The sequence below is a fragment of the Podarcis vaucheri genome, assembly GCF_965113315.1.
Source record: "Podarcis vaucheri genome assembly, chromosome: 5".
In the NCBI taxonomy this organism is placed as follows: domain Eukaryota; kingdom Metazoa; phylum Chordata; class Lepidosauria; order Squamata; family Lacertidae; genus Podarcis; species Podarcis vaucheri.
In genome coordinates, this window is record NC_138763.1 from 17,805,636 (window position 1) to 17,832,461 (window position 26,826).

General features: G+C 44.7%; 1 protein-coding gene across 8 annotated transcripts in view; it reads right to left on the reverse strand.

The window, feature by feature from the left end:
- LOC309533018 (uncharacterized protein) overlaps positions 1–26,826 on the reverse strand; it is a 219,310-nt gene that overhangs the window by 186,029 nt on the left and 6,455 nt on the right. For all 8 annotated transcript variants that reach the window (XR_014220091.1, XM_082223867.1, XM_082223869.1 and 5 more), the window contains exons 2-4: positions 15,695–15,829; positions 14,609–14,721; positions 12,687–12,782 (exon numbers count right to left, since the gene is read on the reverse strand). Coding sequence is in view for 7 of the 8 variants with exons in the window: in XM_082223867.1 (XP_082079993.1) it covers positions 12,687–12,782; positions 14,609–14,721; positions 15,695–15,829 (344 nt within the window). In the remaining variant the exon portion in view is untranslated. The remainder of the gene's footprint in view (positions 1–12,686; positions 12,783–14,608; positions 14,722–15,694; positions 15,830–26,826) is intronic.

Genomic DNA, 26,826 nt, shown 5'->3' on the forward strand with positions numbered 1-26,826 from the left:
TATATGAAGAGTTTATATTGACATCATATTGTTGTACTTTGTCATCGTGTTGCCTTGGATATTACTGATAATTGTTTGCAACAGAGGGGCTTAATTGTTTGGTTACTTGTTAAGGGTGTTGACAGCTGCTAAAGGTAAAGGTAAAGGTACCCCTGCCCGTACGGGCCAGTCTTGACAGACTCTAGGGTTGGGCGCTCATCTCACTCTAGAGGCCAGGAGCTAGCGCTGTCCGCAGACACTTCCGGGTCACGTGGCCAGCGTGACAAGCTGCATCTGGCGAGCCAGTGCAGCACACAGAATGCCATTTACCTTCCCGCTGGTAAAGGTAAAGGTACCCCTGCCCGAACGGGCCAGTCTTGACAGACTCTGGGGTTTGTGCGCCCATCTCACTCAAGAGGCCGGGGGCCAGCGCTGTCCGGAGACACTTCCGGGTCACGTGGCCAGCGTGACAAAGCTGCATCTGGCGAGCCAGCGCAGCACACGGAACGCCGTTTACCTTCCCGCTGGTAAGCGGTACCTATTTATCTACTTGCACCCGGGGGTGCTTTCGAACTGCTAGGTTGGCAGGCGCTGGGACCGAACCGCCGACCTTTCGATCGGCAAGCCCTAGGCGCTGAGGCTTTTACCCACAGCGCCACCCGCGTCCCTACTTTCCCGCTGGTAAGCGGTCCCTATTTATCTACTTGCACCCGTGGGTGCTTTCGAACAGCTAGGTTGGCAGGCGCTGGGACCTAACGACGGGAGCGCACCCCGCCGCGGGGATTCGAACCGCCGACCATGCGATCGGCAAGTCCTAGGCGCTGAGGTTTTACCCACAGCGCCACCCGCGTCCCTCTGACAGCTGCTAGGAGACCCCTATTCCCCTCAAGGAACTACAGTTTCCAGAGTGGTTTAACAATGAATTCCTCTTCCAAGGGAGCTTATACTACTTTAACATATAGTGCAGATGCGAGACTCAATGGCGCAAAGTTAGTGAATCTGCAAGAAGTACCACCAGTGTTTCCCAATCATTTAAAAACCTTATTTGGCATGGTTAATCCTTCTTTTCTTCAAGGACTATGGGCCTACATGGGTAACCAACATGGTGCACTCCAAATTTTGTGGACTGCAACCTCCTGGGAGCTCCAGACAGCACAGGCAGCGGGGCCAGGAATTGTGGAGGATATAGTCCAAAACATTTCAAGGACTCCATGTTGGCCATGACCAACCTAAAATGGTTAGCACCTCTGGCATGATTGGGCTGGAAGTCATTGTAAGAGCAATAGTAGCAACAGCAGAAACAAAAGTCTAATATGTGCCACATCTCCTAGGAAAATTTTGCTACTGTTAATACTTGTTCAGTGAGCCATCTCCCCAAATGACAGGGTTGGAGTTTTTCTAAGGGAAAAAAAGGATCTCTAATGCAAGCTGCTTTGGAGGCTACCAACATTATCCATTCTCCAGCAGCTGTTGCTGAAACCACAGGGTTGCTGGCTCCTAATTAGATCCAGCTGCCCCTACTGCGAGCTCACTCATTGATGGGAGCAGGAAGACCGAGTGCCTGACAGTGGGTCTCCTTCCTGGCTTTTCGACAGACAGCGTAATTAACTTTCCTGCCCCTCTTAGAGGAACTATAAGGCAGAGCCGCAAAGGTGTTTGAGTGACTTAGAAAACATTACTTATGCATAGGAATCACAATGATTAATCACAAAGCCTCGGGAAACTGATTGGTAAATTTGTAGTGGGGAGGAGGAGGAGGAGAAAGGGTGCAGATTCTGGTTAATTCCTCCTGCCTTGTGCACACAAGTGATAAACCCAGTTATAAGAATGGCTGTTGCTACTAAGTGCTTGGTTCTGCGTACAGGTGGAATGACTAGGGATGGGACTTCTGTGCGAATTTCTGTTTTAGGGAAGTGTACATACAGGCAGACCCCTTTGCTGCAGCTCTGGGTGGGGATCCTTTGGCCCCTTAGAAGGTGATGGGCTACAGAGACTATCATCCATGACCATGGCCTTGGTGGCTTCCAATAAGGGAGCCAAGTAGCACATTCCTACTGAAGTTCCACTTCAGTCTTCTCTACTATCTTCCACCTAAGAGCAAGTGTTAAGTCTTCCTGATTTCTGCAGTTGCTACAAGAGAGAACATGAAAACTCCCACCAGGCCCATCCAGCATGGCCAATGGCCAGGAATTCTTAGAGTTGTAGTCCAAAACATCTGGGAGACATTGTGTTGGCTACTCCTCCTGAGCTACCAGATATTTCCTAGTTCCCCTTCAAATGAGATGCAGCCAGAAGAGGAACAGGAAGCTTAAGTGTCTCTGCCTTTCTCCAGCTCATACAACAGCAGAATTCCCATAGCCCCCTGACTGTAGGTGGAAGCACAAACATCTCCCCATGCTTCTCTGTCACATCCACAGATGCTCTAAAACTAGAGCTTCTCAGACAAACAGAACAACGGAAAGGACGAACACAAGCATTATTAGCTTGTTAGATAAACAAGCGGAGGGATTCATGGAAGGAGGTGGTGAAATGGAGGAGAGAAATGAATGAGTCTATGGATACCCTCCATGGTGTCCAACCTAGCCATGGTGAGATGGGTGCAGTGCAAGCTGTAGGACACTGGTAGGGAACCGTAACCCCCAGCCAGGATATTCAATGGTTAGGGAAGAAGAAGAAGAAGAAGAAGAAGAAGAAGAAGAAGAAGAAGAAGAAGAAGAAGAAGTTGTTGTTTCGATTTGATTTCCCGCCTTTCACTCCCTTTAAGGAGTCTCAAAGCGGCCAACATTCTCCTTTCCCTTCCTCCCCCACAACAAACACTCTCTGAGGTGAGTGGGGCTAAGAGGCTTCAAAGAAGTGTGACTGGCCCAAGGTCACCCAGCAGCTGCATGTGGAGGAGTGGAGACGCGAACCCGGTTCCCCAGATTATGAGACTACCGCTCTTAACCACTACACCACACTGGCTCTAGGGATGATAGGCATTGAAGTATATCAACACTAGGAGGGCCACAGGTTACTTTGTATATCTCTGGCAATGTTATTTCAATGTGGATCTTACATCATCAATATGCCTTTGCTGTCATGGATTCTGATATTGATCCCTGACCACTGGCCATGTGGCAAGGGGATGATGGCAGCTGGAAGCCCACAACAATTAGTTTCCCATCTCCGTAATAGAGTTACTGCAGAGGACATGCACAGGTCTTCCTCTACACACACACCCAATCCTAATGCTGGCCACAACAGACCTATTGTAACAACAAAATTCATCTTATTTTTCTGCTCTTCTTCTGGTACATTTACCAACTCATTGTGAGCACCAGCAGCTGAGGAAGAACACATTTATTCCTGCTTAGCCCCCACTTCTCTCCCAGTCAGAAAAGTAAACAGCCTCTTTCACTGCAGGTATTAAGGATGCATTTGTTCTCAAGCTGGTTATTCTTGAGTGCATTTGCTGTTGTCACATCCATTCGGCGCTTTGCTGTTTTCATGCCTATCTATCTGTCGCTCACTGCTAATAGCTCTAAAGTTCAGGTACTCAAGGGCAGTTTGTCAAGATGTGTGGATTAATATCTTGTCACATCTGGGCAGGAACGAGGCAATGATTTTTCAATCTGCACTTTACAGTTCTCATTGGAAAATGTCGAGAGTTTTCTTTCTTTCTCCTTCTCTTTTAGCGGATGTGAGGGAGCACTTAAAATCCACAGAGGGTATATACTGCATGTGTGGAAGAGGACAGCTCCCTTGACTGTCCTTCTGCTGCAAATTTTACATCAGGCCATAAGAACATACATATTATGCCCATAATTCCTAAACGCACACATACACAAGGCATTCGTAGCAACCCTGAACAATTTCATTCGTGTGCATTTAATAAAGCTGGAGTCAAAATGTTCAGCTAATGCAGCTGCTACTAACAGCAACTCATACATCCTTTTGTTTCATCGTATATTTGCAGGCCAGGGTTGCAAAATCAGACCCTCAAGTTGTGAAATGGGCAGTAGGTAGACTTGAACCTGAATACAAATCCTTTTCAGCCAGGATGATTACAGGGGATGGGGAAGTGGTATTTTTAAGGATAACATATATCCCCTAGTTCCTACCAAGGTCAAATAGAATAACAGCAAGAGTAGGATAGAGGAGGAAGAGAGAGATTAAAGCTGCAGTCCCTCCCTGGGGGAGGGCCATAGCTCACTGCCTGAATCTCTGTTTTGCATGTGGTATGCCCCAGGTTCAAGCTCCAGTATCCCAAGGTAGGGATGTGATGGAGCTCTACCTAAAACCCTGAAGAGCTGATGCCGGTCAATGTATAGAATATTGATCTATATTGATCATGCAGCTCCTTATATTTCTAAAATGCAGTGGGACTTGTAACCAAGTGAACTAGAATATGATCAGACGGAACGTGGTACAGTGGTGCCCCGCAAGACGAATGCCTCGCAAGACAAAAAACTCGCTAGACGAAAGGTTTTTTCATTCGCGATTTGCCTCGCAAGACGAATTCCCCTATGCGCTTGCTTCGCAAGACGAAAACGTCTTGCGACATTGTTAAACCGTTTAAACCGTGCTTCGCAAGAAGAAAAATTCGTTAGACGGCAAAAATTGCGGAACGAATTAATTTCGTCTTGCGGGGCACCACTGTACTTTTCCAGAGAACCCGCCCGGTTTGAAAACAGCAAAGAACAGCAAAGCAACCACATCTCCAAATATCCACATTCACTCTTCTAACCCAATTGCTGTGGAGCAAAGAAGGAGGAATCGCAGAGGCTTCAAAATATACACCTGGCAGGCCTACAGCTAGCAATACTCTAGAGCAAAATATTGCACACAGGAATCTTAACATCCTAAGTCAGGAAAAAAACAAAAAGGCTTGGGAGCCACTTGAGGGAACATTTCCTGCCTTAACAACCTGCACAACTGTTATTAGATCAATTGGCAGTGCCCTACTTTCCCTACCATCGCTCTAGAGGTAAAGTAGGTTTTTAAGCAAGAGAAATGGTGTGGTTTTTTTAGCACTCCAATAGTGGGATGCCCTCGCTTAGAGAGGTTTGCCTGGTGCCAACACTGCTGTCATTTGGCACCAGGCAAGAACATTTTCATTCGACCCAGCATTTAAAATAAGGGTGAAGTAACATTCAGGTCACCCTTCTTCCCTCCCCCCCCCATGCAATGGGAAACTCAACTACAGACATTGCCATGGCACCTTTGCTGGAGGACCAAGGTCCAGCAATGTTGAGGTCCCACACAGCTCTTTAAATCTTTCAATAATACCTGTATGCTTATGTTATTGTTTCATCTTGCTGTTTTAACTTTTGTAACCCCACTCAGAAATTTTCAGATGTTAACAATCAAGCTCACTTCTAAAATTGATCTAATAAATCTGCTCCTCTAAAGGTAGGACTGGCAATCACCACATTTCTTGGAAGAGAGAGTCTTAAGTGCCATTTATTTAGCTGCGACTTGGTTTCCATCACATTGCTGTTCTACGAAGTAGGAAAATAAGTGGTAGCAGAAGAGTTGGCGATTTTTGTTCAGAACAGCAAGACTTTTGTGGGGTTTTGATACTGTTTGCATCTACTGCATTGTCTGCTGAACCAAGTGCCGGTAACTGGAGAGGTTTGCACCACCATCATCATTTTTTATTTGTATGCCGCCATTCCATAGTTAAAAAACGATGCTCTAGGCAGCTTATAGCATAACAAGATTTACATAATTACAGAAGTCATAAACAATAAATAAACCACATCATAAAAAATGCACAACCAAATGGAAAACCACATAAATCAAAATCTAAAACTAAGAATACAGCTTTAATACCACAGCTTAAAATGACATGGGTAAAAAAATAACAGCAATTTAAACAAAACCAAAACAAAATGGAGTCCTCTCTGCCCAGCAGCAGCAGCAGCAGTGGCAGCAGTCCTTTATAGAGCCCACTCTGCATTAACAGAATTAGGCCTACATTATGAATCCTGCAGGTCTTCAAATGCAGTATCTTTTTCCAAGAACAGCCTTCCCCAACCTGGTGCCCTCCAAGTGGAAGTTGTGGTCCAAAATATCCAGAGGGCATTTGGTTAATGAAGGTTGCTTTAGACCAAGAGAACTCAGTGTGTGCATGTGGGTTATGTGTAAGAGGACAGTACATAGGTAATCTGCTGTGCTAGAGTACAAACATGGACTCGCCATTTGCTTTGGATTCCTTCCCAGTCTCATCAGCTTGCCTGCCTTGTTGTACATGTCTATCCCAATATTTCTTGATCCAATCCCTCTTGCAGTTTCCCTGCCTCTAATTCTGCCTAGTCTTCCCATCCTGACCTTGACAGCTGGAAACTCACAGCTGCAGTTGTTTGCTTCCAAACCTTTACCTTAAAACAGAATTTCCACCACCACTAGAAGCTCTGGCTCTTTAACAGACACAGAAATCCAGTCAACGCAGCTATTCGCATTCTTGCATCTACATGCTGTGAAACATGGCACCTTCGAATTTCTGCTTGTCATGGGGCTGCTAAAAGCATCAGTGTCTCATTGAGGAAGAACACAGTACTCTCTCAAGACAAAATGATCTGCCATTAACTAAGCCATTTTCTGTTGGAGTGCTCTGCACAAAACGGAGAAATGCAACAGGTACAACTTCTTACAGCAATGGAGGTGCAGGAATTGGCACGATGTGTTAATTGGATTTCTGCTGGTCAATACATTTGATAAGGCTAGGAGGGAATAAGTTGAGGGGCCTGACTAGAAAAAGGGCTTAATCCTTGGTGGTAGAGCTCAAACGCAAAAAGCAAGGGAGGGAGACAACTCATTTAATTCCAATAATGATCTCTCAGTAGTCTAGGCTGAATGCTGGAAGGGGGGTGGTTTCACCAACTTTTGGGGGCCAGTAGGCATATTTGGAATTTTGAGAAAGTGTCATGGTGTCATGAACTGGCAGGATGACACTGAGGAGGAGGAAGAGGAGGAAGAGAAGCCTGGAAAGGGATGTAGCTGGGAGTGGGACACGCTGGGGATGGGGAAGGAGAGTTTGGTGTAGGAAGTACTCATGGGGTGATGGTGAGGGGATGGGGGTCAAGTGCACAGGGACCAGAGCAGCAGGACCCACTTCAGCTGTTTACCTTCTTGCCCAGTTCCTGATGCCACTCTAAACCTTCTTGAACATGAGATATAGTTGTTTTGTCACAGCTGATTCCCAGTAATCACCAGCTTCATAAGAGGCCTCTTTTGAACAGAAAAGAGGTCAACGCCTTGTGTGATAAGTGAAACCTATATTGAGGTTACTAGGAGGAAAAGAGGGGACATGAAGACGGTATGATCTTTGTTGTGCAAATGAATAGCAACCGCTTTTACTAGGGTTACATGAAAATATGGCTCCTACTCCATTTGTCCATTTTAAAAAATGTACAGACACCCATTGCAAGAGAATTTAGATGAGCTGAAATTTTACCAAAAAGGAAAGACAGTGAGGGATATTCAAGCCTCCTGCTGTGGATTTTGATTATGAGCCAATTATTGCTGCAGTTGCCATGAATGCTTATTAGCTGAATTTCAGGAACAGGCCATTTAAAAACTCAGACCTTGAGCAGTAGCTTTTGTGCTTTGATAGAAAACTGAAGCCTCCTATGCATAATGTCATTCGGAAGTAGGCAGAATAATACTAGTGGGGCCCAGACTTGCTTATATGAGCAGAGCCACCACCATATCCAAAGTGTCAGCAGCCCCTGCTAATCAGGGAAGAACTCTAGGGTGGAGGGGTGGGTGGGTTTTTCAGTTTTTCCTACCTACGCCAGTGATTTTCAACCAGTGTGCCATGGCACCCTGGGGTGCCTTGATGGTCAGGGGTGCCGCGGGCAACACTGGCCTCTGTCCAGTGTTCTTTCCCTTCCTCCTCTGATACCCTCTCATGTTTCTACCGCCCAAAGAATTGTGCGGCTGTTTGTTGCAGCAGCCCTGGCTACAAGCCCCGCAGGTGGGGCTGGTCAGGGGGTGCTGGATGCCAGGTGCGGAGGTGGCCTCGGAGTAAGCAAACAGGTGAAGGAGCCCAAACAGTCTGCCAGCCCTTACTGTTGGGAATGGACAGACAAGTCTCAGGCCCCTGTGGGACAGTGTGAGGAAGCACCTCTCTCTGGGGCATGGGGAGGCAACTCAGAGACCAGGGGCGGCAGCTGCAGCTGCCCAGAGGACTTCCAAAGAGAAGATGAGGCTGAGGGCACACTCCACAAGGGAGGGTGTTCGAAAAAATGGCGAGAGGCTGCCAGCTCTGCAGGGAAGGGGTGACCTAACTGGGCTCCTGAGCCCCACAGGGGTGCTGCAGAAAGAATGTAGTTGGTCAAGATAGCCGTGTACTCAAAAAGTTGAATACCTCTGACCTAAGCAAATAAGCAGCGAGTCTTAACATTTTTATGTCTCCAGATGCATGCAGAATTCTTCACACAGGCTTGCATTTTCTAGAACAGTAGCTATGAAAGTCTGCTGCAATAAGGAGGATTTTGTTGCACCTTAAATGCTTATGTAGCTTATGCTTTCTCAGAAAAGAGCTTGCTAGCATCAGATACATGTAGCAGACAATGAAATTGGCTCTGGACTACAAGAGTTCACCGCACAATAAATAAGTTGGTCTTCAAGAGGTGCCATAAGACACTAATTAACTTTTATGGACATCTTACCTGCAGTTCTGTACTATCACTTGGTATCATAGTTATTTTGAGGTAAGTGTATTCTCTGGAACATTTGTCCTCTCATTCCTAAAGTGGATGTCCACTGTGCCTACCGGGGGTGGGGGAGGTGCACTATAAGACACCCTTCGCTAAACTGACATCTTTCAGATGTTTAGGACGACAATGTTCATCAGCCATTCCTGATGCTAGCTGGGGCTTATGGGCATTGTAGTCCAAAACAACTGGAGGGCACCCAGTTGGCAAAGGGTGCTACTGGGTTATAGAAACTTGCAACCCATCATGCTTCACCTTTCTAGGCTGTGAATGCACATTGTGGTCACTAGAGAACATCCCCGTAAGAATATAAAGAGCGCCTCGCCGGATCAGACCAAAGGCCTACCTCGTAAAGCATTCTGTTTCCATAGCGACCAGCCAGAGGCTTTTGGGAAGCCCACAAACAGGGCATCAGCACAACAGCCACAATAACACTTGTGATCTGTAACAGCTGGCATTTAGAAGCATACTGTCCCTGGCTTGAGGTGGCATAAAGCCATCAAGACTAGTACCCATCTTCAGTAGCTGAGGGCAGTATTAATCCTGGGCTCAGTACCTTGTAGGTGTGAGCTGGTGGGATAAAAAAAAATGTATTGGGCCAGTGAGATGTAGCAGCTATGGAATAGGGTGTAGGAAACCAAGGTTCAAATTTCTTCTCAGCCAGGAAGTACACCAACCCCATGGTTTACGTGGCAGTAGTGTTCTGAAACACCGAGTGTTTAAGTGAAATTTACATATATTTGAAAGACCATTGAAAAAGCCTGCAAACACTCCTCCCCTCCCCACCCCGTTCTGCCCCTTTTTGTGACTTTTTGGGTTACTTTCTGGTTTGGTACAATGTGTATGCGCAGTCGCACAAATATTGAATGTGCGTTAAGGGGGGAAGGTTGCCTGTACATTGAGTACCATTTGGCCAATCACAGTCTCTTAGTCTAACCTGCCTCAAATGGTTGCTTTGAGGATAAAAAGTGGGGGGGGGGGAGACCATGTACGCCACCTTGAACTCCTTGGAGGAAAAGTGGGTTATAAACGTAATAGTAAATAAATAAAACATTGGCTGAGGGGGAGCAAGCTCTACTTAATCCTCCTTCCCTCGACTTTACCACCTCAGCCAAAATGGATAAACAGTAATTTCAAATCCCAGCCTTGACACAAGACGTCTCAAGAGAAGAGTTCTGACCCTCAAAGAACACAGCTTGCTCAGTGCTGCCTGATTAAAAACATGAATAATCTTTATGGGAATGTCTTCCTTACATGTTTGAGCTGGGTGGTTATTTAAAAATAAATAAATAAGACCAATGCACATAAAAGTCTGTTTCAAGACAACTGGCAAATACTTGGGGGGATGACCCTTTTTTTTAATGTGAACTTTACACAGCTCAATCTAGTATTTTTATATTTTTTATATTTTGTTTTGAAATATCTTATTCTATGCAGAAAAACTGATGGAATACAAAGATGGAAAGGAATTGCATTTCTTCTTACTGTTCTGCAAACCTTCGCCTCGAAATCAAGATAACCTCGTATTTTAGACTTACAAAATAAGCTGTAACATCTCTAAGGGAGTCATTAGACTACCTTGCAAATTGCAAGGGAATCGCTCCCTATTACAGATTGTTATGATATCCCTGGGCTGTCCTCGGTCATGTCAGTGAACTGTTAAAAGCTTTCTATGCCCCTGTTCGATGTAATGCATTAATAATGGCTTCACTTAAAAAACCAAAAACAAAACTACTCACCACCTTTTCCCCTCATTAGCCGGCTTGAATGCCCAACAATCAAGGGGGAAACGACTCAGACTATAGGAAATTTTAGAACTATACATTCCAACATACTTTGGAGTAAAGAACGAGGTTTAACCAATTCCTTCTTTCTATGTGTCCTCAAAAGTAAGACAATGTCAGAGACGAAAAGTTTCAATAGCTACAGATGTGTAATCTTCAGTGGAGGACAACAGGGGCCTTGCATCCATTGTGGATATTCCAGGATCCCATCCCTGAAATTTTCTGATATAAAAAAGTAAAGGCAGTTGGCTCATAAGCACAATTCCAAAATCTACATGATCAGGCCAATCAAAATGTCACCTTTTTTTGGAATTTAAAAAGATGTGTGCTTTTTGGCATGGTCTGCCACCTTAGTAGCAACCTCTGAGCCATGTACTTCCAACAGAAGTCTTTGCCTTCATTTCCAGGACCCATGAATAGCTTTTACAAATATTTCAAAGTGAATTTTGCCTATAGTGTCATTTACAGATCCAGAACTGGCAGCCTCTCAATAGCTCATAGCCTATGCTAGAAGTGATGACTGCCAGAATTCCAATCAGACCCTCAGGAATCAGTTGAATGTGCACAGACCACCGAGATAAAACTTCAAGCTGTAAAGAACCAGAAATGGCAGACTAAGCAGCACTGTTTTTAATGGTTTCGTGTCAGCACTCTAGTCAACTCCCCGGGAAATAACCACTGCAAAAATCCTCGTTTTGATTCCAGAATCCAACCTTATCGCTGCAGCTCCACAGTTTCTCCCACCTTATGTCTTGCGTGCTCAAGGGAATGCCTTTATGTTTTAGACATTAAGGTAATCGCTGCATTAACAACTAGAGATTCGAAACATCGGCTCAGATTCTTCCAACATCCCCCCCATCAGAGCTAAAGGGAGTTCTGGAGCTTCTGCTGAAATGGACACTGTGCAGATGTCAACAATTCCTTGTTATACCTGCTATGGTTTAGCTTCTGGGTCACATGAAAGTCATACCAATGCCGAAAGTGCACTAGTGGAAAAGTTACCTGGAATGAGCACTCATGTTTTGTGTGCCCACAACTACATACTGATGACCTCAACCCACTCTCATCACAGCACCTGTATCCAAGTTTTGATTCCTGTTCAAGACTTCAGACGAGTTTTAAGACAGAAAGCCAATGACACCCCCCCCCCGAGGTTGTTGGGATCCAACCCGCATTAGTTCCATTCAGCATGGCCAATGGGTAAGGATGATGAGAGTTGGGGTCCAACATCTGGAGGACACGAGATTCCCAGCCCCCTGTACTAGACACATCCCTTCCTTCTCCCAATATTCGTAATCCATAATCCAACAAGACAGAGCCAAGTGTGGTACACAAACACACAAAACGGCTTTTGCAGAATCACATGATCACACCCCAGCAGAGATTGCCTGGGATTACCAACTGCATGGTTTAATTTGGAAATGCAGTAAAAAATATTATAAACATAAGGATCCACAGAAAGAGAGGGAGGGGAGTCAATATACGATATATGAAATAACTTGATTTTTAAGAGTTTTTTTGCTTGTCATACAATGAAAATTATAAATAATTTGTTTTTAAAAGGAATACCAGCTGCGTTTGGTTACCTTCAAGAGGCAACTAGGCACACAACCACTAATCTGAATGCTTGAATCCACCCATTATAAAGATACAGAGAGCTTCGCCAACATCAGGCAACTTCCAGGTTGCTTATCATAAGCAATCTCAGTTTACAATCAGGAATTCAAGGTGAAAGCGATTTCCATTCTGGCCTATCTTCAGCTCAGTTTTCATGAAATGGTACATTTCTCTCTTTGTCCACTATTTAACATAAATTAAGTGCTTATTTGCCTTAAGTCACAAATTTAACCTAACAATGCAATTATCTGCGCACCATCTACTTCCATGGAAAGGAAATATCAAAACAATGTAAAAAGATTTAAATAATAATAATAATAATAATTACTTATCAGTTGTGGGCTATGTGGTGAGCAAATCTGGTTGTATTTGCTGGGTCGTTCCAGACATGAGACAAAAAACACAATCTGCTTCTGTTTCTGGCAGAATTCTCTGACTTTCCAACTTGCAGCTTAATGCCATAAGACGCAACTCAGGCCGTGCGGTCGTATCCTTCCGCAGTGGGCTTTAATTGCCATGCCACATTAAGGAAACCGGATGTAACAAAGCTTAGGTCACCACATGGCTAGAACCTCCCCAGAAAAATATGAAACTTCTGACTCACCATACTGGCAGCGGGATCCCTGAAATCCTGCTGGACACTGGCATATCCCACCGGAGCATTTCCCTCCATTGAAGCAATTGCCCACAGAGCACAATGCTGGAGGAAAAGGGGAGAGACAAGGAAGCAACAGTTATATGCAGCATCCATGAGCTTCTCATACCGCTAATACTACAAATGTTGCTTGAAAGCAAATGTGCACAAGTCCTCCCTCCAGGAAGGGAAGGGAAGCATTATTAATAAAATAACCCTGAGGGCTTTTGCGCACATAACAAGGCAACAAACTATAAATGCATGTTCAGACAACAGGGCGATGAAACATTTCAAAAAGAATGGGAAAAATTTATGTCATACATAGGAAGGATAAGGTGAAATAGTGAAACCAGTAGAACTAAAATAAACCTCATAATGTGAAATACGAAGAAAATTTATGGATAAAGAAAATAACAAAAAGTAAAATGTACAATGTGATTCATGTAACCAATGGTAGTTGTAAATAAATATAGACAGACAATAAGAATTGTATATACAGGAGGATTTATCTGACTGTATAGACACTCTATGGACAAATACGAAAGAAGAACAATAATATACAAAACAGATGAAGACAATGCGAAAAAGTTAGATGTGATATAAAAGGCCAGAAGAGGGAAGGAGGGAAGTTGGCTCTGGGGAGCAGGTGTAAATGTGAAATGTAATACAATATGTGTATGTGGAGTGTGCAAATGAAAACCAATAAAGAATATTATGGGGGATATAAATGCATGTTCAGCAACTGGCAGCTGCGTTTTCCTAACATGTGTGTGCACAATACACCTGCATCCAGAGTTTCAGATTTCATGCTACATTGTTGTTATTTTAATTAAATGCAAAGGCTCAGTGCTTTATGCTTTGCATTAAGAAGGTGCCAATCCTCAGGGCTGCGAATGTCCCCTCTAAAACCCTGGAGTCCTGCTGCCAAGCAGTAGAGATATTACCAAGCTGCATGGAGCAAACGAGATGGATCAATGGTCAGACTCAGTATTTATTCAGTTATTTTATTAAATTTCTATGCCACCCTTCACCCTAGAATCACAGGGCAGTTTACAGTATAAAAACGAAAAAACACGTAACAGTTAAAACAAAGAACAATAACCCCACCCATAGCCAATTTATGGCCTTTCAAACTTGGTAATTATCCAAAGGCCTGGAAGAAGAGGAATGTTTATGCCTGGTGCCAAAAGATAGTAAACAAAGGCGCCAGGTGAGCCGCGCTGGGGAGAGCATTTCGTAAGCAAGGAGCCGCCGCAGAAATGACTCGTCTCTGGACCTCTTATGGAAGAGGCACACAAAGAAGGGCCTTGAGACGATAATTGCAGGGTTCAGGTCAATTCATATGGGGAGAGGTGGCCCTTGAGGTATGGAGGTCCTGAGCCATTTAAGGCTTTATAGGTCAAAACCAACACTTTGAATTGGGCCCAGAAGCTAACTGACAGCCAGCGCAAAGTCAGGCCAGAATTGGCGTTATATGCTCAAACTGTCTTGGCCCCCATGAGCAGCCTGGCCACCAAATTTTGCACCCACTGAAGTTTCCAAACCTCCCTCAGAGGCAGCCCCACATATAACGTGTTGCAGAACCTAGAGGTTACCAGAGCATGGGCAACAGAAGTTAGGTTATCCCTGTTCAGATAGGGGCATAGCTGGGCCACCAGCTGAAGCTGATGGAAGTCACTCCATGCTACGAAGACCATTTGAGTCTCAAGCACAGCCAAGGATTCAGTAGTACCCCCAAGCTGCATAGCCACTTCTTCAGAGGAAGTATAACCCCATCAAGTATAAAGGAGCTTCTTGTGTTCCTGTTTTATTTAAAAAAATAAATAAGTCAAGAAGCATCTTTAAAGAATAATAAGTTAAGCAGCTCATGGCATTCTACAATCACAACTTACAGTGAAAGCACCCAGCTTCATCATCTTTCTTCTGGCTCCAACCAGGGCAGCACTTAAAAATAGTATGATGTTCCATGCTGTACACTTGCTTATAAATGGTATAATAGCTTGTCCTTTAAAAATAATCATAGTAAAAGCACAGTATAAGATAGTGCTAAGACAAAACACTGCCCTACTTTGTTCAGGCAACAGCTATGGTCTACATCCAGCACACAAGGAAGAAAATAGCATCTCTATTTTGAGACACATTATCAGTTATTGCATAGTAGTGGTTTTCAAACTTCCTTTCTTTGGGGAATGCTGTTGACATTGAACTCACCTGATTTATCCTCCATGCATCTGCCATGGGACCCACATATTACAGAAACAGGAAGGGGCAAAAAAATATTTAGTGAGTATATTAGAGGTTACTGCCCCCACACTTCTGTTGCGCTTTTCTGCTTGTGTGGTGGCACCTCAGTAAAACCGCTTCTTGCTGTTTGTAGCAGACTTTTCCCCGGAGGCAGAGGACAACAGAAGTCATACTCAAATTCACAATCAAGAGCTTCTTTATTGCTTGACTGGTTGTACAAGCATTTCTGTTACTATTAAATACAAGCTATTTACATTCCTTCTTTCTCTCTCCAGCATGGCATAATCTCAGTCCAGTAATTAATCCTGACACAGCAAAACTCACAATATCAGCAGCACACATTGTCTTACTTCCAAACTTGTTATCAGCGTGCGTGCTGACAGTGTGTGTGTGTGTGTGCGCGCGCGTGCGCACACACACACTTTCCTCATGTGGAAATTGCAGCCTGCAACAACCTCCTTTTATTTGCACCTCCAGCTGACACCAATCAAGCCTAGAGTGCCACTCTTACACACTAAAGAAAAATTCTGGAACCCTCTTTAAAGCTTCCAATAACTTTTCTCTGTTTCTTAAAGAATGTTTTCCTAACAGAGTAAAGCAAAGGTGTGCACTCAGCATCCCTTAACACTTAACGAATGTGTGGTAGGTGATCCTGGGTATGCCCGCTTAATTACGATGATGAAAACTGCTTCACTGATCAAACCATGCTTTAAAAACACAGGACCACGTGTTACCTTCTCTCATAGGCCATGCACCATCTCTGTCCTGCACAGTCCTGCTTCCACATCTTCACCAAACGAGTAAAGGCTTGAACACATGGCTGGCGATGCCCCACCATGGCCAACTCTTGCTCGGAACAGACATTTGGCCTGCAATTTTGGGAGACAAAAATAAATCAAGAGCATGCACTGTAGACACTCAACACCAGATAACTCTATCAAACGCTCCCAATTCTTATTTTGATTACCCAGATATGAGTCACCAACACCTTCCTATCTACTTTATGTTGTAAACAGCACGTAATTTTAGACCAAGCCTCTTCACCAGTTGATTCACACATAACTTGATCTTCAACTGCTTAATTGCTCAGCGATGAATAATTAGCAAGTGGTTGTACAGACCTGAGATGGAAAACCTGTAGTCCGCCAAATACTGTTGGACCTCAACTCTAAGTATCCCCATGCAGCACTGACAATGCTCAAGGATTATGGGAGCCATAGCCCAGAAACATCTTTTAAATGTGTTGTGGGAGGGGAATTATTGGTTTGTTTTTGTTCTTATTTTTATTATGTATTTTGTGTTTTTTTAATTGTAATTTTATCTTGTGACACCCGCCCCCCGAGGTCTATGGATAAAGGGCAATATAAAAGTAATATAATAATAATAATCTGAAGAGCCACAGGTTCCCATCCCTTGTCTATTGAGTTCACTTTCCCCAACACACTGCAGAGTGGCTCCTGGTCAAACGTAGCTCTTGGAAGTCCCTTATCACTGGAGGTCCTCTGTTCAAATGTCACCACAGTGATGATCTCATTAGGTGGCCTTAGGCAAGCCACCCTTTCTCAGCCTTAAGTTTCTCCATCTGGAGTATGGGGAATAATAATGTTCTTATTTTACAGGGATGTAGACCATACATATGAACCACTCTGAACACTTACCACAGAGATTTTCAAGCTGTTTAGAAATAGGTAAAGGTAAAGGGACCCCTGACTATTAGGTCCAGTCGTGACCGACTCTGGAGTTGCGGCGCTCATCTCGCTTTATTGGCCAAGGGAGCCGGCATACAGCTTCCGGGTCATGTGGCCAGCATGACTAAGCCGCTTCTGGTGAACCAGAGCAGCACACGGAAACGCCGTTTACCTTCCCGCTGGAGCGGTACCTATTTATCTACTTGCACTTTGACATGCTTTCGAACTGCTGGGTTGGCAGGAGCAGGGACCGAGCAACGGGAGCTCACCCCGTCGCAGGGATTCGAACTGCCGACCTTCTGATCAGCAAGTCCTAGGCCCTGTGGTTTAACCCACAGCGCCACCTGTGTCCCTTGTTTAGAAATACTTTTAGATAAAATAACTAACACACACACAAAAGGCTAAGTACCAGGAATTGAACCTGGGATTCTCTGCATGCAAAGTATGTGCTCTGTTCTTGTGCTATGCCCCTTCCCACAGTGGTAGCAGGGAGGAAAGATGAACGGTCTCACTGGAGAGAAGGCAGACCCACACCACCATTTGGAGTTCTCTGTTATTCTTGCAGCTTCAACTGCAAATTGAATCCAAAGGGAGTTGGAAGTTCAAACGCCTCAGCTCTTCCACATATTTCTATAGTGTCCAGAATACAGCTTCTGCATCTCCCCACTCTGGAGATGCCGATGGTCCCTATGGGCTCCATTAACGTTTGTGTCAACAAAATGAGGAACAGAACACATTGCACTGCAAAAACTGTACGTGAGAGGTATGTTCTCATGGGCTCCCAAACACAGTCAATAAGAACTTAAGGGCTCCCACTGGGACAACTGTCGTCCCTTCCAATGGGGGCCTGCTTCAAACTTAGATTAGGGGTGGGGAATCAGATGTTCGGTTAATGTTTCCATCATTCCTGCCATTGCCCATGCTGACTGGGGTTGATGAGAGATTCCAACATCATCTTGGGGGCTCCTGGTTCCCCATCCCTGCTTTAGACTATATACTGCAGAGCAGTAATTTCCAAGCTGTATTCTGAAGAAACCTGGTATGCATTTAAGCAAAGGTTGGATGACCACTTGTCTTGAATGTGTCTGGATTCCATGGGGACTAGGTTGCCCTAGGGGTCCCTTCCAACTGTACGGTTCTATGACTCCTTGAAAGCCTGACAAGCAACAGGAGAAAAATCATTTCTTTCTTCCTTTATTGATTTTTAATTTCAGGTAACGTAACATGTCCATACAAGGAAAACATGGCTTAGTAGTTGTACAGAAAAGAAAAATATCATTTGACAGTTGTAGTTTTAGACGTTCCAGGAAAGGCAATCTCTCCCAAAGTGTCTCTCCATAAGGTTCCATGAGTCAATGGAGGGTGAAAACCATGTTCGATTGTCTTAACGAAGTCAATAAAAGGACATCATGTCCTATAAAAGGTGTGAGTCTCCCCCCACTCCAATCGATATTCCTTTTGTGAAATGGTTAATTTGCCTATAGGCACGATGTCCCATACTTGTGAAATCCAGGCTTCAAAAAGATTTGCGTTTAAAGTTTCCCCATGTTTTGCAATCATTAACCTAGCTGCAGTTAATGGAGGCTGGCTAATTTTGGGTCTGGTTGTAGCAATAGTCCCATCATTTGAATAATTGTTTGCAAAACTTTTTCCCAAAAGGGAGTAAGTTTTGGGCAAAACCACCACACGTAGAGAGCCAAGTAAATTGAGTTCCCACCAACAAATTATGATTAATTCTATATATCCTGGCTGGGCACATGTACCAGCGTTGTGCTAGCTTTAAAACATTTTATTGAGTTTCTTGGAGGGATCCAAATGATAGCCGATTCCAAATTTGTTCCCACAGTTGTTCCTCTAGTCTCCAAAACCTTTCCCCCATTTCAGTCTTAATTTTATCCAATTGTGTGAGGATTTTATCTAGTTGGGGGATGTTTCCTTTTCCTAGTGGGTTGGTTGAGTAGTTGCTTCAAAACTAATTCAGCTGCATAATGCTTGAGTCCTTATATTTGGCTGGTTTAGAAATCTGGTGTATCTCTAGCCAACCACATGTTTTATCTCCCAACTTAAAATTTATTTCTGGAGCTGTAAGGGGCTTTTGATCAGCGTAGAAGCTTCTGAGTTTATATAATCCCACTGTTTCCCACCTGGCAAATGAGCCTGATTTGGCTGCTGTGCAGAAGGAAGTGTGTTGCGTTATTGAGAGAGAGAAATCATTTCTAAGATACAGTTTTGCCTAAAGGTTTCCTGCAAAGTGCAAACACAGAGTATGGTTTGATGTATTCTGGGCTCCAATGCAGGCAACAATGAACCCAATCCTTTGCAATGCCAGCCATGAAAGGGCTTCTCAGAAGAAGGGTCTATTTGCTAAGTACTAGGCACTTACATATAGTGCTTTAGGAAGTTTGCACTTCCCATACAGCAGAACTGTAGCCCTTCCTAACCTGAATTACAAACTTGATTATCCTTGTGTGGCAGGTGGCAGGTGGGGACAGGACAGGGCTGAAGTGGTGGGGCTTCCAAGTCCTCCTAATAAGGATGGCGAGGACGCAGTCAACCAGAAACTCAGTCCTTTAACCACTACACTAGGCCAGCTATCCAGAAACGTGTTCCCTAAAAAGGAAGGGAGTCTGGAAACTGTAGGCTAATCATCAATATGCCATCTAGTCACCATTTCCCCCAACCAGAATCCAGAAACATGAATCGAGTGGATTTAAAAAGCAGGAAGATGAATGCCCTCGGGTGACATGCCTGCTCAAATATAACCAGTGTAGGATGAGAAGTTTAGATTGTGCTATGAATTTGCATTAACTGAAAAATGATCAAACTGTTTAGTGGGCAGCTGCTCACTCTAAACACACTATAGTAAGCGTCTAAATCCAGCAGAAGAGTCTTTTCACGCCCCCACTAAACGGAAGGTGTCCCAGCTTGTATCAGGTCAACTGAAGTGTCTGCTGTCTGAACACTATTGATCCCTGTGAAGTCAAGATACACTTGATTTGCCATATTACAGCAACCCCACCGCCCACAAGCAGTGAGACGTTTCAGGGGCAACGCTATAGGCTTTTATTTTCTTGGATGAGGATGCACAGGTCTGAATATTTAAGATGTCTTTGGAATATATCTATTACAAAATAAGCAAGCACTGTGTGAGTGGAAGTAAGCTGGTTCTTCAAAGCTGGCAGAAAACGCATCATTATTGTGCAAAGTTCACAGAGTCCCTGCAACCCAAAATATATATTAATTTTTTTACAGCCAGCTAATAACTAGCTCTCTCCCTCTCTCCTTCAGTTCATACAATGAACTGGTTCCGCTGCTTTCCCCCCCAGCTCTAACATGACATCCCTGCCAAAAGCAGGGGAATAGAGATTCCCAGCCATCAAGGACAGAGAAGGGAAGGAAATGGTAGGGCAGGATATAATGGCAGATCTCTGGGTGATTTGCAGTAGATCAGAAAGGGTTTCTGACTCCCAATTGTTTAACTTTTAGGGTTCCTTTGAGAGGAAGGGCAGGATATAAATGTAATATAAAACAACAACAGCGCCAGTAGCTTAGAAGGATGTGTCAATTTCAGTTCTCTCCTTGCCTCATTTTTAAAGCTTAAATTCAGTTCTCTACATTTCTGCAGCAAGCTGCAAACAGAAACATTGCAAAATCCGCACGAAAATTCACCAGCATTTTAGAGTGCAAAAGATTTCCCCAATACAGTTTTGTATGTTGTACTCACTAATATAATCATATTTATGCACACTTGTCCCTAATATATGCATTTTGTAGATACTGGTTGGTTGGAGAACTGCATCAAAATAAATAAATCAGAGTGGATTTCGAGGGATGGCTGTGTTTTGGTTCTCAATTTGTGACGATTTCCATGTGTGAAACAGCCAAAGGTCACTGGCAGAACACTTCCCCAATGTCTCGGTTGTTACTGTACGTTGTTTGAGGATCATACTGGCAGATAACCAGCCCATAACATGGGGCATCTTTTGATGTGCAATTGGTACATTTAGCTCTATGCTGACTGGCAGCAGCTGTCCAGTATTTCAGACAGGAGACACTCCTGGCTTATATGGAGGAGCTGAGGATTGAACCTTCTGAAGGCAAAGCCTCTGCTCTAACCCGATCTACGACCTTTCCCCAACAAAGTTAAGTAACAGCGACAATCCATTTCAGTGGGTGACGTTCACACATTCTGCTTCAAGTCATTAACTGACAAGCCATTATGTAACGTATGCACATGTGCAAATGGATCTAAACTTTGGGAGCAAAATTTCACAAAAGAAGGTTGATCATTCGCAATTCCTACAAGCTAGATTTCAGATGTTTCAGGGTACTCTGAATTCAGTGTTGCGTTCTTCCAGTCATTCCATTTGTACAAGGATTTCAGCTTCCTAGATGAAATGACCCCACCTCTCCTCCCCTTGCATGCTATTCTGTGGGGTTCTCCTGACACAAACATCTCAAGCCAATACCAGGGGCCACAGAGGGGAAGAGAGTGCAGAAAGCTCCTTGTGCAAGTGGAAGCAAAGTCTGAGGCAACCGAATTTTAGATGTTGACCGCCACTGTGCATCAGCATGTGCTAACATGCTCTGTACTATACATCATGTTGTCATCTATCCTTTCCTCTTTCTTGGATGAGTACATATGATCATTTTACAACAGGCCAACACTAAAAGTGCAGTAAAATCATCCTTGGCGCTTGGCAGAAGGACACAGTGAGTTAACCTAGGCTGAAAGCGCTCATCCTGGGGAAGCATATTCGTCTGTGCCCAAAGGTTCTCTTCCCTGATCGAAGCATCATTTTCACCAGCTTCTTAAATCTCAAACTGTCCCTAGGAATCAGAAAGCTTCAGGAATCTCAATTGTTCTTTCAGGCCGATCTGTTCTCATCTGTACAATTTTCCCGCAATTGATTGCGGAGACTTATCTCTGGCAAGAGCAAACAAAACACAAAAACCCCTAACAATGACTATGTATATATATTAACACATGCTATAATCTCCAGTAAAAGAAACAAATGGAGATGTAGCAGGCTGTAGGTTTGTCTATACATACCAAGGAGATTAATTTCAACCTCGCTGGTGAAAACGTTTTAGAAGCATGCATTTAAAAGCTTGCTACATAATTGTCACTTCTATAAAACCACAATTGTCAGTCTCCAAATATACGGCAAATCAAATGTTACCATACTCGCCTACAGCTGCTCAGAAATATGGAGAAGCAGAAGACAGATGTGAATTTACTGCAGCGGAAACCCTGTGACTCCCAATAGCTCAGGCAGCAGAGCATGAGACTTAATCTCAGGGTCGTGCGTTTGAGCCCCATGTTGGGTAAAGATTCCTACATTGCAGAGGCTTGGACTACATGACCCTTGTTATCACTTCCAACTCTACAATTCTATGATTATTGAATTACAACTCTCATCAGTGCTGGCCATCACCTGGTCCTCTCTCTGGGAGGACCAAAGGTTTCACCTTTCTGGTTTACTGACTGCTGTAACTTCCTTACACATGGTAACAAAGCCCTAGAAACAGACCTGACATAAGACAGATGGCTGCTAGGCATAATAATAACAACATTTTATTTATATCCCACCCTCCCCAGCCGAAGCCGGGCTCAGAGCGGCTAACAACAATAAAAGTAACACAGTTTACATAAAATCAATTAATTGAAATGCATTCTAAAATCAATTCAAAATCAAATTAATGGCAACCATTGGGCTACAGTTCTGTGAGGATTACCGAAGGAGGGGGTCAGACTGTGCTTTGGCCAAAGGCCTGGTGGAACAGATGTCAAGTCCCACAGGGCCCTAGTCTCTTGTGACAGAGCATTCCACCAGATCGGGGCCACAGCCGAAAAAGCCCTGGCTCTGGTTGAGGCCAGCCTAACCTCCCTGTGGCCCGGGATCTCCAAGATGTTTTTATTTGAAGACCGTAAGGTCTTCTGTGGGATATATCAGGAGAGGCGGTCCCATAGGTCCTAGTCCCACAGGGCACTAGTCTCTTGTGACAGAGTGTTCCACCAGATCGGGGCCACGGCCGAAAAAGCCCTGGCTTTGTTTGAGGCCAGCCTAACCTCTCTGTGGCCCGGGATCTCCAAGATGTTATTATTTGAAGACCGTAAGGTCCTCTGTAGGACATACCAGGAGAGGTGGTCCTGTAGGTCCTAGGCCGTATAGGGCTTTAAAGGTTAAAACCAGCACCTTGAACCTGATCCTGTACTCCACCAGGAGCCAGCGCAGCTGGTATAGTACTGGGTGAATGTGATCCTGCGGCAAGGACCCCGTAAGGAGTCTCACCACAGCATTCTGCACCCGCTGGAGTTTCTGTGTCAGTCTCAAGGGCAGCCCCATGTAGAGTGAGCATAATGGTGATCTAGTACCTCCAGCATTGGAGGCACCATACCTCTGTACCAATCATTGAGGAACAGCAGGAAAGGGTTACTGTTGAACTGAATTTTTTAATTAAATTGAATTTATACACTGCCAAAGGAGCCAAGGACTATAGGACTCATGCCCTGCCTATAGGCTGCCACTAGGCATTTGGTTGGTCACTGTGGGTAACACGATGCAGGACTACATATGTCAGCATCGCCCTTGAGCCAGTGCCACCAACTGGACTCACACACTTCAGCCCCGACTGGGCTAGGCAAGCTGGGTAGCACTTCCAGAGACCACCTTCTGCACAGGAACAGGTCAAAGTGCTGTGGACTCACAACTCAGAGTTATGAGCACCGGATTCAAACCAACAAGAAGATAGTCGTTGCACAGCAGAGTATAGCAGAGCATAAACGACTCGGAGAGTAGCTCTGTAGAATAACTGCTTTTATTCTATCTACAACTATCATACAAACTATATACAGAGCTAAATGGAGAAGCTGAACTGCACTGAGTGTCTGCAGCTGCTCTTAGCAGCAACCTTATCTATACACACAATCTCTCTCTCTCTAACACTCAGTGTGTCTCTCTCTCTCTCTTTGATGTGAGGCTGGAGCGAAATAAGTAGAGAGCAGAACCGCCCCCTCCTCACTGGAGAATCAGCAGAGCACATCAGCAGATTCTTGGATATGGGAGGGGTGAAATCTCCTCAACATAAGCTTTTATCTGACTCAGGACAGCTCTTAGGTATTCACTGCTATCCGATTCCACTCAAAATATATTCTGGCCATGAAACTATACTACGTAAACTACATCAATAGCGTTCGAAATTCAGAGATATACCGTATTTTTCGCCCTATAGGACGCACTTTTTCCCCTCCAAAAATGAAGGGGAAATCTGGGTGCGTCCTATGGGGCGAATGCAGGCTTTCGCTGAAGCATGGAGAGCAAGAGGGGTCGGTGCGCACCGACCCCTCTCACTCTCCAGGCTTCAGGCAGCTCTGCGCAACCCTCGGGAGACCGGCTCCGAGGGTTGCGCAGAGCTGCCTGCAGTCCCGGCTCAGCACAGCTCTGCGCGGCCATCCTGAGCGGGGCGTTAAGTCCCGCCCCGCTTGGGATGGCAGCGCAGAGCTGTCTGCCATGCCGGGACTGCAGGCAGATCTGCCCCCCCATCCCGAGCAGGGCGCTAAGTCCCACCCGGCTCTGGATGGCGGCGCAGAGCTGTCTGCCGTCCCGGGACTGCAGGCAGATCTGCGCCGCCATCCCGAGTGGGGCGCTAAGTCCCGCTCCGCTCCGGATGGTGGTGCAGAGCTGCCTGCAGTCGCGGGATCAGTGCACTTCTCCCCATCGCCAGCCCCACAAGCTCGGGGGACAGCGGGGAGGCAGAGCGTGCCTTCCCACTGTTCCCCGAGCTGGTTCTTCCAGCCCCGCACCTGGGGGGGAAATAAATTTTTTTTCTTTATTTCCCCCCCAAAAAACTAGGTGCGTCCTATGGGCCGGAGCGTCTTATGGGGCGCAAAATACGGTAATCTAGGTGCCAAATGGCTCCTTAAACCAGGGTTACAGTTATGAAAATGGAATGTCTAGTTGCCATTTTGGGGCAGGATGGCTCAAAAGTCATATTTTTATACAACTTTTTGGTTCCTGAAAATTCATTCTGATTGTGCAGATAAAATATAATGGATAGAAATCTATAGGATGTGTTGCTAGTCTGTGAAAACAGTCAAGATCCAAGGATCCCCAGTCATGCACCTCAAAATGGTGAAGAGGTTGGCATCATCCTGGAGGCCGGGCATCTTCACTTGAACACTGATCAATCAATGTATTTAACCAGCACATAGTTCAATATTATATATGCCACCGCCTGCCTTCAATGGCTCTATGCAGTTAATGCAAGATAAATTTGGCTGTGTGCATATAAACAATGAACAGGGGATGCAATTAGATTTCAGAACAGTGAAGTCTACCAGAAAAATAAATAAACCACTCTAAGGTTACCATACTTAAGCAAAGCCTATAAAGGAAGCGGAGAGAAGATTAGGCTACTGAACAGAGCTGATGCACTCTTTTTATTTGAAAATACGAAAACCAGTATCTTACATGCAGCATTTGTGAGAGCCTTGGACTAACTCAAATGAATGCACTCACTGACGTCAGTTGACGGGATCATCTATCTAATGCGTTCCAGGAAACCCTGGAGTTCCTCCAAAGTTCATCAGGGATTCTTCAATGAGGAAATCAGAAGGAGAGGGCAAGCCTCCTTTAGCAACGACTTGCCCACCATCATCCGCCTTCCCTTTCAGTGTACAAGCTGTATGTTCTAGATTTATTTGTTTCATTATGAATCACTTCCCATGAAACAGCCTGAAGCAATTCAAGAATAAAAACATCCACAATGAAACCTATATGAATACTATTTCTAAACCAAAGTAGACAAACATTGGGATTTTTTAAAAATCTCCACTTAAAAGGCTTGTTGGAAGAGAAAGGCTTCAATAAATTAATAATAATAATAATAATAATAATAATAATAATAATAATAATAATAATAATAATAATTTATTATTCATACCCTGCCCATCTGGCTGGGTTTCCCCAGTCACTCTGGGTGGCTCCCAACAGAATACAGTCATACCTCAGGTTGAAAATGCTTCGAGTTGAGCGCGTTCAAGTTGCACTCCTCGGCAACCTGGAAGTAACGGAGCGCGTTACTTCCGGGTTTCGCCGCTTGCGCAGACGCTCAAAATGACGTCACGCGCATGCGCAGAGGCGGTGAAAAGCGACACGCGCGTGCACAGACGCGCCATCGCTAGTTACGTTTACTTCTAGATACGAACGGGGCTCCGGAATGGATCCCGTTTGTATCTAGAGGTACCACTGTATTAAAAATAGAATGAAACATTAAAAACTTCTCTAAACAGGTGCTAAGGCAAAGGGTAGATGGCCTACAGCACATGGAATGGACCCCTGAGTGGGATGGCATCTGGGCAAGCCCCTCTCCTGCAGAGTGTGGTGATCAATGGGATATATAAGGGGGTGAAATGATCTCTTAGGTGACCCGATCCCAAACTGCATCAGGCTTCATACACCAACACTAGCAACGTAAATTTAGCCTGGTAGCTTGTTGGCTGATGAGTGGAGGCTGCAGACATCTCATGAGAGTGATAACAAGGCCTAGGAGGCAACTCCTCTTTCTGAGGGCGGTAGAACTACAAGAGGTCTTCCTCTGCCAATCTTAATACCTGGAATATTATTGTGTACGGGAAGGGGGGCAGTCTTCTGGAAGTCCGTTTGACTTCCAAAATGTTCAGAACAAGGCACGGCTTCCGATTGGCTGCAGGAAGCTTCTGCAGCCAATCGGAAGCCACATTGGGCATTCAGGTTCCAAAAAACGTTCGCAAACCGGAACACTCACTGCCAGGTTTGCAACGTTTGGGAGCCAAAATGTTTGACTTGCAAGGCGTTCGGGATCCAAGGTACAACTGTATACAGATAATTTTTTCAACACATTGTTGCCCACTCCATGTGTCTTAGAAGGTAGGCTGTTGCCTATTACTCTTTGCATGGCAATAAATTAATCCGGACGTTAATTGTATGAATGCAATCAACATGCACTTTTTCTAAACTTAATGTAGCAATGGGAAGTGGGAAGCATTTAAGCCAGGTGTGGCTATCCTGCAGCCTTCAAGTTGGTGAACTGAAGCTCCAATTAGTCGATTTTTGCACCTTCTTACTGAGACTTTGGCTGAGTGCATATAAACAACAGGACATGGGTGGCGCTGTGGTCTAAACCACTGAGCCTAG